The 20,429-nt window shown below is 36.7% G+C and overlaps 1 protein-coding gene across 1 annotated transcript; it reads right to left on the bottom strand.

The window, feature by feature from the left end:
- Nucleotides 1-5,917: 5,917 nt before the first annotated feature.
- Nucleotides 5,918-18,333, bottom strand: spmap2 (sperm microtubule associated protein 2). Its single transcript, XM_084412600.1, has 6 exons — nt 18,218-18,333; nt 15,038-15,102; nt 14,761-14,827; nt 13,725-13,851; nt 6,716-6,878; nt 5,918-6,640 (listed from the first exon to the last, which is right to left on the bottom strand). Exons 1-6 carry the CDS (start codon nt 18,277-18,279, stop codon nt 6,399-6,401), a joined length of 726 nt encoding a protein of 241 aa, XP_084268726.1. The 5' UTR covers nt 18,280-18,333; the 3' UTR covers nt 5,918-6,398.
- Nucleotides 18,334-20,429: the final 2,096 nt, after the last annotated feature.

Consider the following 20,429-nt stretch of genomic DNA (forward strand, 5'->3'; position numbering starts at 1 on the left):
AAATATCTCGTTATTTATATCATGTTTCTTATGCAAATAATAGGAATAGCTAAGACAAAAATGGGTCTATTTTAATAATAATGATAATAATAAATAATAAAACATTTATGTAAATATTTTATTGGCCTATAAAAATGTAAAACATGTATTTCAATAATGCATCAAACAATAATATAAAATAAAAAGTACATTTAATTTGTTCATGCATCAAATAATACAATGATGCAAAAATGGGGTCTGATCCTATTTCTATTTTTTTTTTTTTTCAGTGGTTATGCATCAAATATTAATTTAAAATATAGGCCTACAACAAAAACAAATCTAATATTTAAATGCAACACTATGATTAAACTATGACAGAGCTACAGTGTGTTATGTTTATCTTTCCAATGACTCACAAAGCCATTCAAATACACAGATAGGAAATGCTAAATTGGGAGTCTTTCTGCAATACTTTATAAGGAGTCTTACTTATAAAAAGAGAATTGATTGAAAATGGTGACTGAAACCAAGTGAAATCGAATGCTCCTACGACACAGCTGATAAGAGGTTATAACGCATCTTCTTATTTGTACAAGATCAGATGTGGTTTCGAGCGGTTTATATCGCTCAGAGAGAGAGATGGAGGGAGGGAGGGAGAGAGAGAGAGAGAGAGAGAGAGAGAGAGAGGGAGGGAGATGGAAAACATTCATGTAATTGCAAATCCCACTCAACACCACAACCTCAAAGCACTCGTGTGGAGATACAAGTGAGGATGAGTGAACATTTCTCATATAGACTGAACACACAAACAGGTGCATTCGGTCATTATTAAGAGTCGCCAGAGTTACAAATGCTTGCCATCCTTGAAAAATGCTAAAGGATGCATGTAACAATTGTGCAAAGCAAACATTTTAGATTTCTGGAAGAAAATCATTTATTTCAAATGACCTACATTTGCTGATTTCGAGAGGTTCTTTCAGAGCTGTGAAGAAACAGGCTGAAGTTTGGCTGCTTAATTAGAATTAGGAACAATAGAATAAAGGCAAAATGACGAACAAAGTGCAACGTGTTTAAAAAAAGCTGCTTCAAATCTCGTCTTAACCAAATATTTGCTTAAAAAAATGAGAACACTGAAATATTTTAACAAGAATCATTCATGCAGTAATGCTTATTTGAAGACTTTCATTTTGTTTTCGACATGGCATTGTGTTATAACTGTTTTTGCAATTTGTATTTGTCACATGGAGTGATAAAAAAAAACAGTAAAAGTACAGGAACAACAATAAGTCAGAGAAATAAACTGTATAAATAAAGAGATCACAGATTCAAATGAGTAAAATCATTTTTGTGAAACCCTTAGTCTGTCATAAACGGATGTTAAATAATCACTCCTGCTCAGAGGAAGCTCACATTTAAGTTCTCAACTCCCCTAAAGTCCCATTAGAACAGGATATTGGAAGACGTACAGTATGCTGCGGATTCTCATTCGATAACATTGCAAATTAGTGTTTCACCTCCCCTCGGAGTTCTGCAAAATACAAAGATAACATTAGCATACGTAAATTGTGGTTTGTGGCACAGCCAGGAGAAATAACACAATTACTGATCTTCAAACACAACAGTACCTTTAACTTAGTAACAGTTTAATATTACAGGGCGAAGCTGATCCAACTAGAAATAAACTGGTTATGTTTGCAATATAGGCAAGGCAAGGCAAGTTTATTTATGTAGCACATTTCATGCACTATGGCAATTCAAAGTGCTTCACATAGAAAGGAATGCAAATAATCACAAAATAAAAGCGAGGAAAATTAAAGCAGTTATTCAAACTGCTTTACACAGAAAGGAATTAAAATATCACACTATGGCAATTGACCCTTCGCAGGGAGTTTGATTGACAGGTGATCTGACCAATCATAATCTGCCATCCGTCGAATCCGCCATTTTGTGTCCTGACGTCTTTCCGAGGTTAAAACAACATTCCTTCTCATGTTCATTCATGTTTATTTGATGCTATGAACAGTCAAATTCAAAGTTCTTTGCATAGAAAATAAGCACAAAATAAAAGCAAGGGAAATTAAAACAGTTAATTAAAAGAGATAAATGATACCGTTATAAAAAGATGATACATAGAATAAACTTCTCATCTGGCAAAACACCGGTGTATCTTATTTTGCATGTAGTTTTACTACACTGTGTCTGTGGTGTTTATTTGGCGTGCCTATAAGAATTTCACTGGACGTCTCCGATGGACCCGATTTCCCCCTAAAATCGGACTGGAGGAGTTCTAGGACTGACCTCGGGTTCACTGTCCCATCAGTCCGCACCCCCCAAAAAACATCTGTATACTGTATACTGATTGTTTTCATAAATAAAAAAGTTAAACCATTTTTAGTATGTAACAATAAACATTCCAAACAGTAGTACAGTGCTTTTGTAGTACAATGTACATGGTTAATTCTGCAAGTCATGTCATAATTTTAGGATTAAATATGTATTGTGAAAAAAAATATATATATTGTGCATTGCATTGTGGGATACAGTAGCCTACAGTATGGTTGTACATTTTGGCAGTACAGGTCACAGCTTCTATGCATACAGGATATTTGTATACTGTGCACACAGATACTGCAGAATGGCAGTAACATGGCAGAATATATGAATAAGGAATATGATAAAGGTAGCCTACTCTGGGTTTGGACAAAGACCACAGAAAATGTCCACTACGGAGTCGAGGTTGGTGCTGTGGTTCAAAAATATTGAATTCGCGCAAAGATGCACTTCATGTGTTTTTCATGTGAAGAGAAAAAAAGACTTTTCCCATGAAGGCCTGGAACAGAAATTAGCCTATATCAACCACACATGTTGAGGAAACATGAGGGGTCTATATAATGACGTATGGACATTGACTCACTCACTCACTCCATCACTCAAAACAATCTAATGGAAGCATTAATGAGTCTCTCATAACTAAGTTCAGTTTTGATGAAGAATTTAATGGAGAAGAACTTAAGATGGCATAAACACATACTGTACATCAGCTCAAGTAAAAACATTCAAATGACTAATTTGCTGTTTTCTGAATATCAAAACGAATCATTTGTTAAACTGATATTGGCCTATAAAATAACACTAATTTGCCCGGTTTCACAGACTAGGCTTAAGCTTAAGCCAAGACTTAAGGTTTGAGCTGGTTTAACTGAAAGCAACTGATATATCTTTAGCGATGTGGAACTCCCGATCGAACGTGCTCACCGGGTTGGGAAGAGATCACCTGGAAGAGCGCGACCGGTGGTTGTCCGTTTCACCAGGTGGAAGGATAAGGACGAGATTTTACAGAAGGCACGACAGAAAACACGAGAACGGCGTGAACGAAGCAACAGTGAAGATGATGGATCTAACGGACGAATTCGGACATGTCAGATGACTTCAGTACTCGAGTGCGTGGGAGAAAGCTGGTTATGCAAACTCTTCGTCTAAATCAACCTAACACACGGATGTCGCTTCGTTTTGATAAACTTTTTGTGGACTGTAGAGTTTTCACTTATGACACCGAATCTGAGTCTGTGGTTGAAATTGGACTTAATAATGAAGAAAAATTTGACACTTGTAAAGTGATGACGGCCTCGGCCCAAATGAATTTACGATCTCATGGAATGTTCAAGGGTTAAAGACGAAAGTCAAAAACAGTGAGTTAATGGATACCTTATGAGTCAAATGCGCAAAAGTTGTTGCTGTTTCTAGTAGTAGAATCCTGTTTGCTTTGACCTCATATTTGGTGTTAATGCATATGCTTTTAATGTGTTGTAGCCTGGAATATTTGCACATTTTATATTGAGATACAATACTTTATATTGAGATACAATACATTGTATCTCTGAGATAATGATTTAACTTTTCAACTAATATATCTACACGAATAATTTCTGCGGTAGAAAACGTTGTGGCACCAAGATAGGCTATATGGGGGCCCTTGGGTTGGCCATATAGCCCCAGGGCCTTATGTGTGCGGGCCTGCTTATGAGTCTGAGTTCTGTCACTTATTGGCTGGTTACACAAGTTTTTTTTTCACGCATAAGCAGCATTTGGACGTAACATTGGAGGTATCTGTGTAGCCTATATGTAGCCTACATGATTCTATATAGTGAAAGATTTTTCGGTTACACTTTATTTTACACTTTATAATACACTTTATTTATAAATTGGAAAAGAGTCGGTTATGCAATATCAGTTTATCAAATGATTCGTTTTGATATTCAGCAAACAGCAAATGACTCAAAAACATTCATTTTAGTTTGGACTAGCCTCGTCTGTGAAACCGGGGGAATATAGTCAGTAGCCTAAATACGTTTTATTTGAAGTTTGATACATTAGAATTTGATAAAGAGCTTTAAATTTGTCATATTAAAAACAGATAATTTATGGATTTTAATACTGCCATATGACGGATGAACCATAGCGTACTGATGCTCTTCATTCATTCTGTGATCTTTATCAGCGAACACAGAACAGATAAATATGACCTATGACGGTTGCCTGAAGGCTTCAGCAGCAATTTCAGATGTGCAGTAACATGTCATTGAGCACAACGTATCATTTCCCTCAAATGAAGACATTCCATGCTAGCATGAAGTGCCTTCAAAGCACTTTTGAAATAATTTTGCATGATGAATATGAGAGTCTGAACGTCCTTATTTTAGAAGCAACTAACCCTGACTAACATTACAAGTCTCTTCTGCTCACCAATGCTGCATTTATTTAATCAAAAATAAACACACTAAAAATAAAAATATTGTGAAATATCATTACATTTAAAAAAACAGTTCAAATTTGAAACTTGATCAAAGCTGAATTTTCAGCATCATTACGCCAGTCTTCAGCGTCACATGATCCTTCAGAAATCATTCTAATATGATGATTTGCTACTCAAGAAACATTTTCTGAGTATTATGTTAAAAACAGTTGTGCTGCTCAACATTTTTGTGGAAACCGTGATGGAAAACTACTACTTTCAAGAATGCATTAAACTGATGAAATGTGACAGTAAAAACACTTAGATTGTAAAAAAAAAAAAAAAAAATCAAGATTATCCACAAAAATATTAAATGGCAAAAATTAGCATTGATAATAAGAACCATTATTTATAATTAAGCACCAATAATAACTGATAATATCTAAGCAGCAAATCTAATGATTTCAGAAGGATCACGTGACACTGAAGACTGGAGTAATGATGCTGAAAATTCAGCTTTGATCACAGGAATGAATTACATTTTAAAATATATTCACATAGAACACAGTTATTTTAAACAGTAATAATATTTCACAATATTATACTTTTTTTTATTTTATCAAATAGATGCAGCCTTGGTGAGCGTAAGAGACTTCTTTCAAAAACATAAAAAAAAATCTTAATTATTCGAGACTTTTGACCTATAGATTAAAGGATAACAAACAATGATGGTGTAAGCTCGCGCTCAATCTGCCCAGAGTCCGGCATCCGACCAGCGCGGAAGGTCTTTACGTGTTACTGTCTTTCTCTTGAGGCAAAGTATTTTTGATTGCATGCAATACAAAATAGAATATGTATTCTCTCGTTATTAAATCTGCCTCCATAAATGAAAAGGTTTTAATGATATCTGTGCATCATTAAATGTGAGCGAATGCTTGACTATTCCTTTTAACTCTTTAATGAAAATAATGTCAAAGTCAGTTAGAATAATCAAATGTAACAATTTATTTATGTCAGGTAAATATATCATGCCAGTTACATAATCAATTCAAAAATCGATACAAAACATCAAACGCTCTGGAATAAAGAGAAGAGATGCAAACCCAACATTAAGATACATGATGCTAAGTAAGTTTACTTTACTCTTAAGTAAGAGTCGCTCTTAGCGTCATGGCCAACTTGAGTTACAAAAAGGCCCCGAGCCCTTTGCTGCATTCCATTATATAGACAGAACCTCTTTCACATGGAAACATGTGCTAACAATGGAAATTTGTATTCAGAGCCGGTTACACCTTTTGGGGGTATGAGACCGTTTGCCAGGAGACCACCTTCCTTTGTGTGCCAGTTATCCCTAAACTCTTAAAAAACGTATTACCTTGAGTTTTACTTATTTGGGAATGAGACACTTGTACCAGTCGCACTGAGACATTTCAAATTATACCAAACATGTGTAATACTGTATGATAATTATTCACATTAAACCATATGGATTTTTGGGTGATTTACATGTGAATGGAGGATGAAGGAAAGAAATGTAGATTAGGATGACTCGGAGGTGAGACTTTCGTCTCGATAGTGCACAAGGGGGAGTTTCAAATGTTCATTTCCAGCAAAGCTCCTTTGTCTTATCGAGGAGTGGTCATTCCTCAACCAGTTCTCCCAGTTTTTCCAGTCTTACAATGGTTTATTGGCTTTTACATTTGCGTGGTAAGGGTAAAGACAGCTCAATGAGTCTGGGGGAGGCGGTGGCGGCCCGGGCGGCAGGACTGACCCGGTAGGGGTCGTACCCCTCAAACAGGGCCTGGCGTGTCTTGGGTCGAGCCAGCGTCTGCAGACTCTCGCTGGCTACGGCCTTCAGGACACGATCTGGAACCGGCCCAGACACCGGCCTGGCGAGAGCGTGCTGTGCGTGAACCTGTTTAGGAGCTGAGAGTGGAAAACATGAGAGATGAACAGAAAATTACTATTCAAAGCTCTCCAAATGTGGTGATATGGACTCACAGGCCAGCTGCAGTATTCGTGAGGAGGGTGGTGTGGGGATGCCAAACGCGTGGGTGCTTGAATCCACGCTGGGTGCTTCAGTCAACACCATCTTCGCTCGCTTTGGTTGCGCTAAATGGCATATCCTAGGACTCGGCTTGGCCGTTTTAACCGCAGCACTCAGCTGTAAAAGCACAATAATCCAGATCTGCCATGTGCCATGCAATAAACCGTAAACACATTCTGCAGAATGTGCCTGAGGGCTTGTGATTCAACACTTTAAAACTGTAACGCAGAGCAACACACCTAGTAACTGAAAGAAACAAGGAGAGCACTGACAAACATTAGAAGATCTGACCACTACCGGTGGTCTAATTTCTGGAGTTTAAAGGGTTAGTTAACCCAAAAATGTACTCACCCTTAAGCCATCCCAAAGTTATATTGAAAAATATCCTGGCTAGTCCAAGCTTTATAATGGGAGTGAGTAGCCTGAGATTTTGAAGCCCAAAAAAAGTGCATCCATCCATCATAAAAGTAATCCATACGGCTTCAGAGGGTTAATAACTGCCTTCTGAAGCGAAGCGATGCGTTTTTGTAAGAAAAAAAATATATATATATATTTTTTTCTATATGGAGGATTTTTTATTTATTTTTTATATAGGATTAATACATTATATTTTTTAACCTAACTCCGATTGTGTTTGGCTGAAAAAGGAAAGTCACATACACTTAAGTTAAGATGGCTTGATGGTGACTAAATTATGGGATAATTTTCATTTTGGGGTGAATTAACCCATTAAAGAGGACCTATTATGTTTTTTTTTGTGTGTGTAATGTTGCTGTTAGAGCATGAAAAATGTCTGCAAAGTTAAAAAGCAGAAAGTCCCTCCAGCGGGAGTTATTCTCTATATCAGTGTCAGTGTTTCTGAACTCCCTGAAACGCCTCCATTGTAGTCTTGAGGTACGAACATGTCTCAATATTCCTTATTTAAATAATTCCCCACCAAAGGCATACACAGACACACACAAAACTATTCTAGTAGACCCCAAAAACAAAATCAAGATTTTTTAAAAGGGCATAATAGATCCCCTTTAACTACACCTTAAGTTCTAACATGCCCGTGTCATTTTGAACTCGAAGACTTGGGCGATCACTAAAAGCATGTACTTCCCGTGTGGTGCATGTTCATACTTTGAGCTTTTAGTAAGACTTTTTTAGTAAGAGTTTGTATATAGAGTACATTATTGGGACATTCCAAATCATAACTTTCATAGCTCAGATATCTGTAATTTATCCATTCATAGCTCAGATTGCCATCCAGCTACATTTACTAAATCACTTCAGTTCAGGAAATGGCTTGATGAACGTAGGTTTGGTTTTTCCTGTGTCGTCAATATATTTCATACTGAAACAGGAAGGTGGGGTGGCAGACACTGAAGGGGTTGTCCCAATTTTAAAATAGTTAATAGTTTTTAGTTAAACTCACGCATGGACCAAAATGTGCCTATAAAGCAAACACACCAGCACACTTTCACGGTTTAATATAATACAGTATGAGTTTGGGAAAATGCTTCTATTTTGAATTACTTATAATTTCATTTCATAAATAATATTTAAATAATACTTTCCCCATTACATTTACAATTCACCATAGATCTCCAAATTAATATTTTATTGTATTATTATTATTGTAACATCTTTCAAAATATCATTTATTCCTCAGTCTTCAGTGTCACATGATCCTTATCCAACATGATCTGCTGCTCAAGAAATATTTATTATCAATGTTGCTAATATGCTTTTTTTTATATAAATGTTTTGTAACATTATAAATGTCTTTCTTGGCATTTTAATGCATCCTTGCTGAATAAAAGCATTAATTTCTTAAAAACACTTTACTATTAGGTTTCATTTGTTAACATTGGTTACCTAGTTGAATTAACAATAAAAAAAACACTTATTAATCTTAGTTAGTTAATTTCAACATTTACATTACTAAAAATCTAAAGTTGTACCTGTTAATATTTTAATGGACCTGAGCTAACATGAATGAAGAATGAACAGTAATATTTTGTATTAACTAACGTTAACAAAGATTCATAAATACTGTAACAAATGTATGTGTTGGTTAATATTAAGTAATGCATTTACTTGCATTAACTAATGGAACCATATTTAAAGTGATACCAAAAATCTTAAAGTGCATGTACCAATATAGTCCAATATTAAATTCTCTAAAAAATATTTTTGGATTATAGTGTGGGTTGTGCTCGTATTTAGTCATGTGGTAAAAAGGGTTCAAAGTTTTCCTCCAGAGAGGTGAGAAACACTCATCTGTAACCACTCAAAGTGTTTGGGTGCAGTATTGATGCTGATAAAGGTTACAAACCAGTTATTGAGGGGGAAAACACTTTTTTTAATACATCTTGAAACTACTATGCCATTTTAAAATAACTAATATGCTTTAGTTTACATTACAGGCATGATGGAATCTAATGCATATTAGATATGAAAGTCATTCTCCTTTGAACAACTCAGAACGTCAGTGGAGAAAGGCATATAGTTCATCATAACATCGTAATATACATCATATCACCCGCTATATTGCTAAATGTACCTGATTTTTCATATCAACAGGAAAATATACTGTGAGAACCTGGCTTCTCTTGAGACCCCACTGCTTCACAGCAGATAATGATATGCTAAAGCCCGCCGGCACATTGACCTGATTGGTTACAAGGTCCAGATGTCGGAAACACCAGCGATTCCAGACCACGTTTTTGAGACTGTCTTTTTTCCTGACTTATGAATTTGCACATGGTTTGTCTTAAAGCATATTAAAAACACCAAATAGACACCTAAACAACATTCAAAACTTGAGTTTCACTTTAACTAAAGCATTATTGTTATGAATCCTTGCAGAACGGCTTCAGCTCAGCTTGTCACGCATGAAGATTGCATGCTTGAAACCTTGCAAACAAAAGAAACATGCACCAAACTTAGAGTATATTCTACCACCAGACTCTAAATCTAAACACAAACCAAAGGATAATCTGACAAAAATAAAATGTTAAAATGTGCACAAGCTCAGGCATTAAAGGTAGGGTAGGCAATTTCGAAGAGGCTAGCGATAGCAAGCTAGCTTTGAAAGCATGAGATCCCACCCTCCCTCCAGAGCGTCTCCAAAGCCACGACTCCTTCAAAACACATGAACACACACAGCAGGGAGCGAACAAAAGAGACGGCGTTAAACTACCTAATGTCTGAAAGCACATAACATTATAATAATAATGAACATAACTTAAAGAGAGCTGACCTTTATCACCTGACTGCTGCAGATTCATTTCAGCATGGTGGGCTTGACATAGAAACACATAAATCTCCGGGCAGAACGTCACGGGTTGTCATCTCGTAATTACGGTTAAGACGTGGCGTGAACGCAGCATAAGCTGGTTGTTTTGGTTCAGGAGGAACTGTAAAAGGTGCTGATGTTTGTTTGTGGCGCTCGGTGACTGTTTGTCTACAATTCTGCATGGATCACGCCGATGAACTGTGATGTCTGAGAGAGCAGGTGCACGGAGGAATGGAAATACATAAGTTATGTTGACAGGCAGGTAGGATATCGTATCATTGCGTTCGGACCAAATACAATGATTGGACGAAAATTTTATATCTTCCACAGAAGATATACAGTACAATTTTTTATTTATTTATACCACTTCTATGAATGATTGCTATCAGGATGTGAAGAAAGTTTCAACCAGTTTAAAGGGTTAGTTCACCCAAAAATTAATGACTCACCCTCATGTCGTTCCAAACCCGTAAGACCTCCGTTCATCTTCGGAACACAGTTTAAGATTTTAGATTGAGTCCGAGAGCTTTCTGTCCCTCTGTTGAAAATGTATTTACGGCAGAGGTGTGGACTCGAGTCATGTGACTTGGACTCGAGTCAGACTCGAGTCATGAATTTGATGACTTCAGACTCGACTCGACAAAATGTACAAAGACTTGCAACTCGACTTGGACTTTAACATCAATGACTCGTGACTTCACTTGGACTTGCGCCTTTTGACTCGAGAAGACTTGCTACTTCCCATGAAAACTGGGGAAAAAAATGTTTACACGGCCGCGCCGCTCTCAGTTTATCTGCATCTATGAAAAAAATGTGCACCACCTGTATGCATGCAGAGAGCGCGCGCGCTGCCTGCACGACATCCAATCACTGTAGTCCCACGTTGTTTTGATTCGACAGCATCTAACGCCCGTTTCACACATACTCCGTTTGCAGTGCGTATGCGCCAGCGGTGCGTATTTTTTTCCGTACCCATGTTAACAGGTTAGAGCTTTCACACTGCACGCGGTTGCAGTCCGTCGATCCGTTCCAGGTACGGTGCGTATACAGCAGTGCAGAGATCGTTTCCGCACAGAGTCTATTTCTGCTGTGCTGCAAACGCTGAATTAAAGTGACAGCGCATGTTTCGTGGTCAAAATGAACAGATTGACCTAAAAATGTTGTAATTTCACCATAAATGCGACTAATTAAATAAAATGTAGTAGTCTCACCATAAATGTATTTAATTAAATACTATTTTCACTTTAAGACCAGGGAAAGCAAGGAAAACTACAATTTACCTCAACAAGGCGACATAATGAACGACACTCTCATTCGTGGAGGTGGAAAAACATGTTCCTTGTGACATGCGAGATTTATTGTATTAATTTAAATATAAAAGAAAAGGCATGAGAGTCGGCTGTTTTTTATATAAGCAGCCTACATGGTTAAATATTTGACCACTTGCTTTAGGAACTTAATATAAGTAGAAGTAATGCAATGAATAATAGGCCTACGTTGTTTAAATTGTGTTTAAACGTGCATACGTCTATTAAAGAGTGTATATGTGTACAAAGAGAATCGCAATGCTGAGACGTTAAGACCGGGGTAAATCAAGGGAAAATACATATTTCAACAATAATGAACACTCGTCTCATTCGTGGAGGTGGAAAAACAAGTTCTTTGTGACATGCGAGATTTATTGTATAAAGATTTAAATTATGCAAAAGAAAGAGTATGAGTCTGCTGTTTTTGTCAATTTTAAGTTTTAATTTAAAATGTAGGCTATGCGATTTTAATATAAGTACATGGTTAAATATTTTACCACTTGCTTGAGCAACTTAATATATAATTATATAAGAGTAATGCATTAAATAATACGTTGTTTAAATTGTATTTAAACGCGAATACGTCTATTAAAGAGTGTATACGTGTGTACAAAGAGAATCGCAATGCTGACAAAAAAACTTTTTTTTAAATAATAGTTGCTTAACTTCTGGATTTGAAATACAAATAGTGAGTAGGCTATGTATTTGTGGTACAGCCGCGGATCACGCACTGCAAACGCAGCATATGTGAAAGCACTATTGCGCGTGCTGGTCTTCCACCGCATACGCACTGCAACACGCACCGCTTACGCACTGCAACACGCACCGCATACGCACTGCACACGGAGTATGTGTGAAACGGCGTAAGCAGGCCATTGCAAGACAACCAATGAAGCGCAACAAGCAACAACGCGCCAGTAGGCAAAATGATACCGAAGGTAGTTTCATTTGGCTATAAAAATTACAAGGTAGACGACAAAAAACGAGTTGCAATTTGAAGTTGCACAAAGAAAGGTAAGTTTTGAACGAATGCTAAGCACCTTATCGGATGTACCGTAAAACTTCAAATAATAGCCGAGTCCCCAATAGACGCCTGTCTCTTTTAATCTCTCTCTCACACTCTCTCTCTCTCACACTCTCTGGAGGCATTCCAATTATATTGGTTGGTCCAGTTTTTCAGAAGTGATAATTTTGAGGAGTGAGGATTTTATTGATGCCATGTTTAAAAAGGTTTAGGCTAAAACGACCCATGTCTATTTGAAAGTTAAACTGTTTTGCAATATGAGGTCAATACAATACAGGAGCTGCATGCTGTGCATTGTTGTAGTGCAATATGCTGTTGAAATACAAGCATTTTTTGTGAAAATTAAATTCTTTTTTTTTACTGTATTTAATTAATGTCATTGTATAAAAAGAGGTTTAAATAAATACAAATCTTACAGACATACATGATTTGTATAAATTTTATTTCTGTGGTAGAGGACTTGAAATGACTCGAAACTAAAATGGTAGGACTTTGGACTCGACTTGAGACTTGTTGGCTTTGACTTTTGACTCGACTCGGGACTTGCCTCATCTTTGACTCGACTTGACTCGGGACTCGAGGGCAAAGACTTGAGACTTACTTGTGACTTGCATAACAATGACTTTGTCCCACCTCTGATTTACGGCATACTGTCCATGTCCAGAAAGGTAATAAAGACATCATCAAAGTAGTCCATGTGACTACAGTGGCTCAATCTTAAGTTTATCAAGCGACGAGAATACTTTTTGTGCGCAAAAAGTAAACAAAAATAACGACTTTATTCCACTATTCATTTCCTTCTCTCTGGGCCTCGAGTGAGTTCACGTAGTGTAATAGCGCAGCGCTTCTGTGTTGTACGTCACACGTAGGCTCACTATTGGCCGACGCTGGTCATGTGTGTGATGCGTGTGACGTACAACACAGAAGCGCTATGCTATTACACTACTGAACTCACTTTCTGGACATGGACAGTATACCATACATACATTTTCAATGGAGGGACAGAAAGCTCTCGGACTAAATCTGAAATATTTCAATATTCATTTTTGGGTGAACTAACCCTTTAATACCAGTTTAATCTATTTAATATCTTTAGCATTTGTTTTTGCCTGTTTGTTTGTTTGTTTTTGTTTTTTTCTGTTGTATTATGTATATGTGTATTTGGACCCTCTTGAAAATGAGATGTTGCATCTCAAGGGGCTATCCATTAATAAACTGAAATTGAAATTAAATTGAAATTGAAATTGAAATCTTGTCTAAAAGTTTAATAAACTATTCCATTTCAAAAAATATTTTTAGGAGCGCAGGCCTAATCTGAAATTGTAAAATATAGTGTTTTTACTCACAGGAGCCAGAAGGGGGCGATCAGGCTGCCATCCATCAACAGGCACACGAGGCGAAGCCAGTGAACACACTCTTTGAGATGGACATGCTTTTAGCGCTGCTGCACTAACCATCCACTCCGGGGACCTTCTGTGAGGACAGACGTGTGAGCTATGTTAAGGATAGCATACTATTTCTGCAGCACACTGTGCAGAGTATGCAAAAATAAAAGGTCAAGTAGCACTCAACTAGACCTTCCATTTCATGTGAAAATGTCTGTTGCTGCATTATGTTTCCTGTTTCACATACATTTTCTATCACTATATCATTATATCACATTTATATTTAGCACTGCCATGAATCGTGATCATGATCTTCTAGCTTCTTTCTATTCTTCAAATCAACTAGATGACACCCGAGAGAGCTGGATTCATATTTGCTTATTAACTAATTACAGATGCGCTCCTCAGTTGAGAACGCAGCCAATAAAAGCCCTGTGATGAGCTTTGAGACTGAGTTTAGCGTTTGAATGGAACCAAGAGGACAGAGAGCGGGAGAGCAGTTATTGCATGAAGACGTCAGTTGTTGTACTCTCTGCGTTATTAAACTCTAAACGGAAACTGAAATTATGAGATAAGCATCCTGGGATATTTTGGAAGTGAAATTACTGTTTGTGTCCTTTAACGATGATAAAATGGAATGAATATGAGCTTAACTCTCATAGGTTGCATATACATGAATGAAGGCGGAGGTGTGTAGTGCATGTGAAACAGTTTAAGTGGCTATAAGAACTCCATATACATACATTCAATTAAAAACAAACTGTTATTAATATTAATACATGCATATATTCCTATAACTTAACATTTGTTAGTATATTGTAACAGGGGAATCTTATTATATTGAATTGGATTTAATATGGAATTGAATTACATTATACTGAAATGGCTTGTTATGCACATGGAGTTAAAATGCATTTATACAGCCCTGTGTGGTGACTATTTCTTTAAGTACTGTAGCTTTACATTAAGTAGTTTTAATGGAAATAACATTAGTCACCTGCTCTCCTTAAAGAAACGGCTTGATTGTTTGCTCTGGGCGAGCTGCTCCAAGCGAGGAGTCAGTTCTGTGGAGACAATCTCAATTACCTTTTTAAATGAACATCTTTACTGAAAATGTTTTTAATATACACAGTATAATTGTAAACTTTCACACTGTAAAAAGTCCTATACTTAAATAAAGCAAAAGAGGTGCCAGATTTGCAACCTCGCGTTCATTAAAATCATGTTAACATTTTCATAACGCTTCAGTTCGGTAAATGAAGTGATTCTCATACCAAAGGCAGTTGTGGAGATGTTCTTTGACCTGGTTGGTAGTTCGTCAAGCCAGTATACTGAGCGCCTGTTTTGATATCAAAAGAATACAATTATTGCAGAAAAACACAAAGATAAATGGGTGAATTGAACACATTTAGCTGCTGTATTTCATCATATACTCTTAATAATCAAGGCATTTGCAGTGATGGCTCCACGAAGAAACTTTAACATCCAGGGAGCCTTTCCAATGCACAAAAGTTTCTTTATAGTGGAAAAAGGTTCTTTAGATTACTAAAATGTTCTTCACACTAAGAAAACGTGGTTCTTTTATGAACTGTTCACTGAACGCTTCATTGAGGAACCAAACATGGTTCTTCTATGGCATCACTATGAAACCTTTATTTTTTTTTAAAGATGTACATTTCCAAAGCTATGGTCAGTGTCACTGTGCAGTGTCATAATAGGAATGCGGCAGAGACAAGTTAATGTGAAAGCATGAATAATTCACAAAACGAAGCCGAAGTTATGTGCTGCAGTTTGAATGAGTCAAAGAGCCCCCTTGTGGGCAAACACGCCAGTTCATTTTAAAACTAGGTCAAGCACAGACAGAGGTTTTGACCATGTGAGAGAACGGCAGTCTTTATTTTCCTGGGACACAGCAATTCAGTTTTGTCCCCTGTAGAGGATGATGCCACATATTGAAGTCCTTGTATGTCTTGCATATCTATATTTTCGAATGACATTCAAAGCAGAGCAAGATGTTCTTTACATATTCTGAATTATTACTCATTATTTATCTATATGTAAATATAACTATGACTTTTGCCTCAGTAAACTCCTAATTACTGCTTATTAATAGTTAGTAAGGTTAAAGTTTAGGTATTGAGAGGATTAAGGGATGTAGAATATGGTCATGCAGAATAATATGTGCTTTATAAGTACTAATAAACAGCCAATATGCATGCTAATAGCAATGGACCTTAAACTAAAGTGTTCGCAAACATTTTTTTTTTCTCTGGCCCGTCTTTGACTAGCTTTTCTTTGATTTGAGTTAATCTTGAAATCCAACTATTCATCTTGAGACCTTGAGCCTTCTCTCCTGAAATTCTGCCACTCTGTCATCTTTGCACCTGTTTCTTACTTCACTGATACATCTCTGACCTTTGCTTCTTTTCCTCTGCCACTCAAAACTGCTGCAGTTTCCCCAGTTCTCAAGAACTATCAGTTCTATCTATTATGAAGCTATAACCAGCTTCAGTCTTTTCTAGTTGAAAATAATCTCTTAGATCCCTTTAAATCTGGTTTTTGCTCATTTCATAGTTTTGAAACTGCCCTTGTAAAGGTAGTAAATGACCCACTACTTTCTGGTGACTCTCTCTCTCTCTACTTCTACTACTCAACCTCTGCATTTGATACTATCTGCCATGATTTACTTATTTCTCGCCTCTCAGATGTGGGTGTCGCTCTTTCTTGGTTTTCTTCCTATCTCTCGGATAGACAATTTTACATTTCAATGCAGGATTTTAGATCTTAAGACTATCCCTCTGAAGCGAGGTGCCCCCCAGGGAACCATTCTAGGGCCATTACTATTCAGCATTTACATACTACCTGCTGGTTTTATCATTAGCTGATGACATCCAGATATACACAATGTGCAAGCCTGCTTTATCTACTCAAATTGATAAAATATCGACTTGTGAGAATGAAATGAGAATGGCTCAACTCCAACTCTCTGAAACTAAATATGGACAAGCCTGATATCATTATTACTGGAACCCCAGCACTTACAAGTAAAATTCCTACTGACTTTGCCTGTGAGATTGTTACTATAACCAAACCATTCAGTACTGTAAAAAATCTGTTATTTTTGATTCCTCTCTCACATTTGAGACTCATATGAACTATCACCAAATATGCTTTCTTTCACTTACGTCACATTGCACATTATTGCCCATTGTTAATAATGCATAGGCTATACTATACATACATGTATAATATATGTGCAATACAGACCCTTTCCAAAAAATTTGAATATCATGGATTTATTTCCATAATTCCATTCAAAACGTTAAACTTCCATAGATTATAGATTCAGGGCCCACAACTTAACCGATTTCAAGTATTTAGTTGTTTATTTGTACATAATTTGGGCTTCCAGCTCATAAAACCCACGAAAACAGGATTTAATTTTTTTTTAATATTACATGAAATCACACAGTAATTACACAGTGATACCATGGTCATTGAACCAGGTTTTGGTTCTTTTGGCAGTGTGGGCAGGTGCAAATCCTGCTGGAAAAATGAAGTCAGCATCTCCATAAAGCTTGTCTGCTGAAGGAAGCATGAAGTGCTCTGAAAATGTCCTGGTAGACGGCTGCGTTGAGTGGACCGCACAGTGGACCAACACCAGCCGATGACATGGCTCCCCAAACCAACACAGACTGTGGAAACTTCACACTGGACTTCAAGCGTCTTGGATTGTGTGCCTCTCCATTCTTCCTCCAGACTCTGGGACCTTGGTTTCCAAATTAGATGCAAAATTTGCTCTCATCAGAAAAGAGGACTTTGGTCCACTGTGCTTTATTAAATCCAGAGTCAACGCAGCCGTCTACCAGGACATTTTCAGAGCACTTCATGCTTCCTTCATTTTCCAGCAGGATTTGCACCTGCCCACACTGCCAAAATAACCAAAACCTGGTTCAATGACCATGGTATCACTGTGTAATTACTGTGTGATTTCATGTAATATTAAAAAAAAATTTAATCCTGTTTTCGTGGGTTTTATGAGCTGGAAGCCCAAATTATGTACAAATAAACAACTAAATACTTGAAATCATTTAAGTTGTGGGCCCTGAATCTATAATCTATGGAAGTTTAACGTTTTGAATGGAATTATGGAAATAAATAAACTTTTCCTGATATTCTAAATTTTTGGAAAGGGTCTGTGTGTATATATATATATATATATATATATATATATATATATATATATATATATATATATATATGTATATGTTTTTTATTTTATCAAAACACTTATTTTGCCTATATTCACACAAATTGAGTGATAAGAAAATTGTAAAGATTTATTTGTCAAGTAAAGTATGTCATTTGGAAACTTGGCACCGGGATGTTAAACACACGGCCACATATAGGACAAACCCCACTGTTGACCTAGATGAAGGGATGTGCTGGTGTACCTGTCTGGGAATCTGAGCAGGTTTGGTTTGGGCAGCGCGAGGCGGTCTGTGCGCGTGGCCATGGTGAAGCGCGTTCCTGCTCACTAAACACAACAGCTTACAGTAGTTATAGCCGAACTCCGGAACAGAAACGTGTGCTTTAACCTGTATAAACATATGAAAACATTCCAAATATATCTGCATGCATACACATGTAGGCTAATTGAAGAAAAATAAAGTGAATGTTGGTATATGCACATAAATTCGAATGTAAAAAAACAAAGCGAAAGAAGACGAACCTACAACTTCAGACAATACCGTTAAATACCATTTAAAGGTTGTTTTATTAGATGAACAGAAGCTTCCACACCTCACTCACCGTTCCAAGCGTCAGTGGCGCGTTGTCACCATAGCGACCGGTGACGCGAGGACGCTCTATCTACCCGGATATTCATTGAAATGCGTTCGGGGAAAAAATCTTAAAATTTGTACATATGGAGAGGTTTAAACTTTAAAGTCATTTTCTGTAGGAGTCAGATGTTATTACAAGGCCTTTAGAAGGACATTTCAAATCCCGTGTCACATTTTAAAGACACATAAGAATAGATTCTCTCTCAATTACTCACTCACTCGTTGTTTCCATGTTTTTTGGGGACTTTCCATAGACATAATAGTTGTTATAATGTACAAACTGTATATTCTATCCCCTTATACTCTAACCCTGCCCCTAAACCTACAGAGAACTTTCTGCATTTTTACATTTGCAAAACACTTCACTTTAGTATGATTGATAAGCTGTTTTACTCATGGGGGCCAAAAAAAAAAAAAAAAAAAAAATTCCCCATTTATTAGTCAAAATGTACTGGTACCTTTGTGGGAGACAAAGAATGAGTCCCCATGAGTAAACACACACACACTTGAAAAAAAAATAATATATAGGGTATAATATAGTTGACTAAATCAAGCATATACATACACATATAGGCCTACATTATAGCCTACAAATATATAGCCTGCCTTGTCCTGGAAAGTCAATTCAACCTAACAGTTAAAATCAACCTTAATTATATTCTCGTCTCTGGCCTAAATTAATGCTAGTGTGGTTTTATTGCGTTCATAACACATACAAAAATATGATTATATTACAGTTTCAATTTGGACAAAGTTGTGAGGTGAAACCAACATACACAACCACATCAGCTAGAGAAAACAGACATGTATGCAATTGGACTCACTTTAGGGTTGCAAAATACAGACCCCAAGATAATTAATTAAACGATAATAAAATCAATTCACTTGACTTGCATGAAATAAACAGTTTGAGGTGTAGCTAATTCTGCTCACGCGGGGAAGAGCTGCAGATAAATCACAGTGCCAGCGTGTGAGAGCTCCAGCACAGCAGCAGATGGGAGTCAGAGCTTAGCTTGCATAATGATCACCAAAGTCAAATGTTAGGCTGGTAACTGAGCCCAGCAGAGGGTGAACCACGAGCACAATGCTGGAGATTAGAAAAACACAAATGCATCAGAAAAGAAGGCCATCCGTCTGTGTGTGTCCTCTTTCATTCAGATCTCACTGCACCTCCTGCAAACTCAACTGAACATTTATATCATATTCGGATTGGTCAAACGCACTAGTGACCTCTAAAGTGGTAAAAGATCAGTGTGCTAGTTTCTCATCATGGTCTCCTCCCTTGTGAAAAAGAAGTACACTTTGAAAAAGTGTGGAATGTAATGTTTTCGGACTCTTAATTGCATGTTATTTACAATTAAAATATAAAATTATTATTGTTTAATTACATAATGCATTTTGAACATAAGAATGCCTTTTGACCCATTTAAGTATGCAATTTCACAATTACTTATATTGTGTTTGAAATATGTTTTAAGTGCACTGCCGTATGGACTGACAAGTGTTTATGATAAAGTAAAATATAGGTAAATTCTGGATAATTGGGACATTTTTTCCCCCAGTCATCTGAGAGGCAACAAGTGTCCAAATTTAGCTGAATTCACCTGTATTTTACTTATAGGCCAATTCAAGTAATTTGGGACACTTTGTGCCACTGAGACGTCTGGGGGAAAAAAATGTCCCAATTATCCTGAATTTACCTACTTTAATACAGTTTCTACTGAAACTTGTTTTTAAATATATTTGTAATGAAGTTGCAATTTAGTACATTTAAAAGGAATTTTAAAAATAAATAAATAATATGTTACAATTATAATCATCA

This window comes from Rutilus rutilus (assembly GCF_951802725.1).
Source record: "Rutilus rutilus genome assembly, chromosome: 6".
Classification (NCBI taxonomy): Eukaryota; Metazoa; Chordata; class Actinopteri; order Cypriniformes; family Leuciscidae; genus Rutilus; species Rutilus rutilus.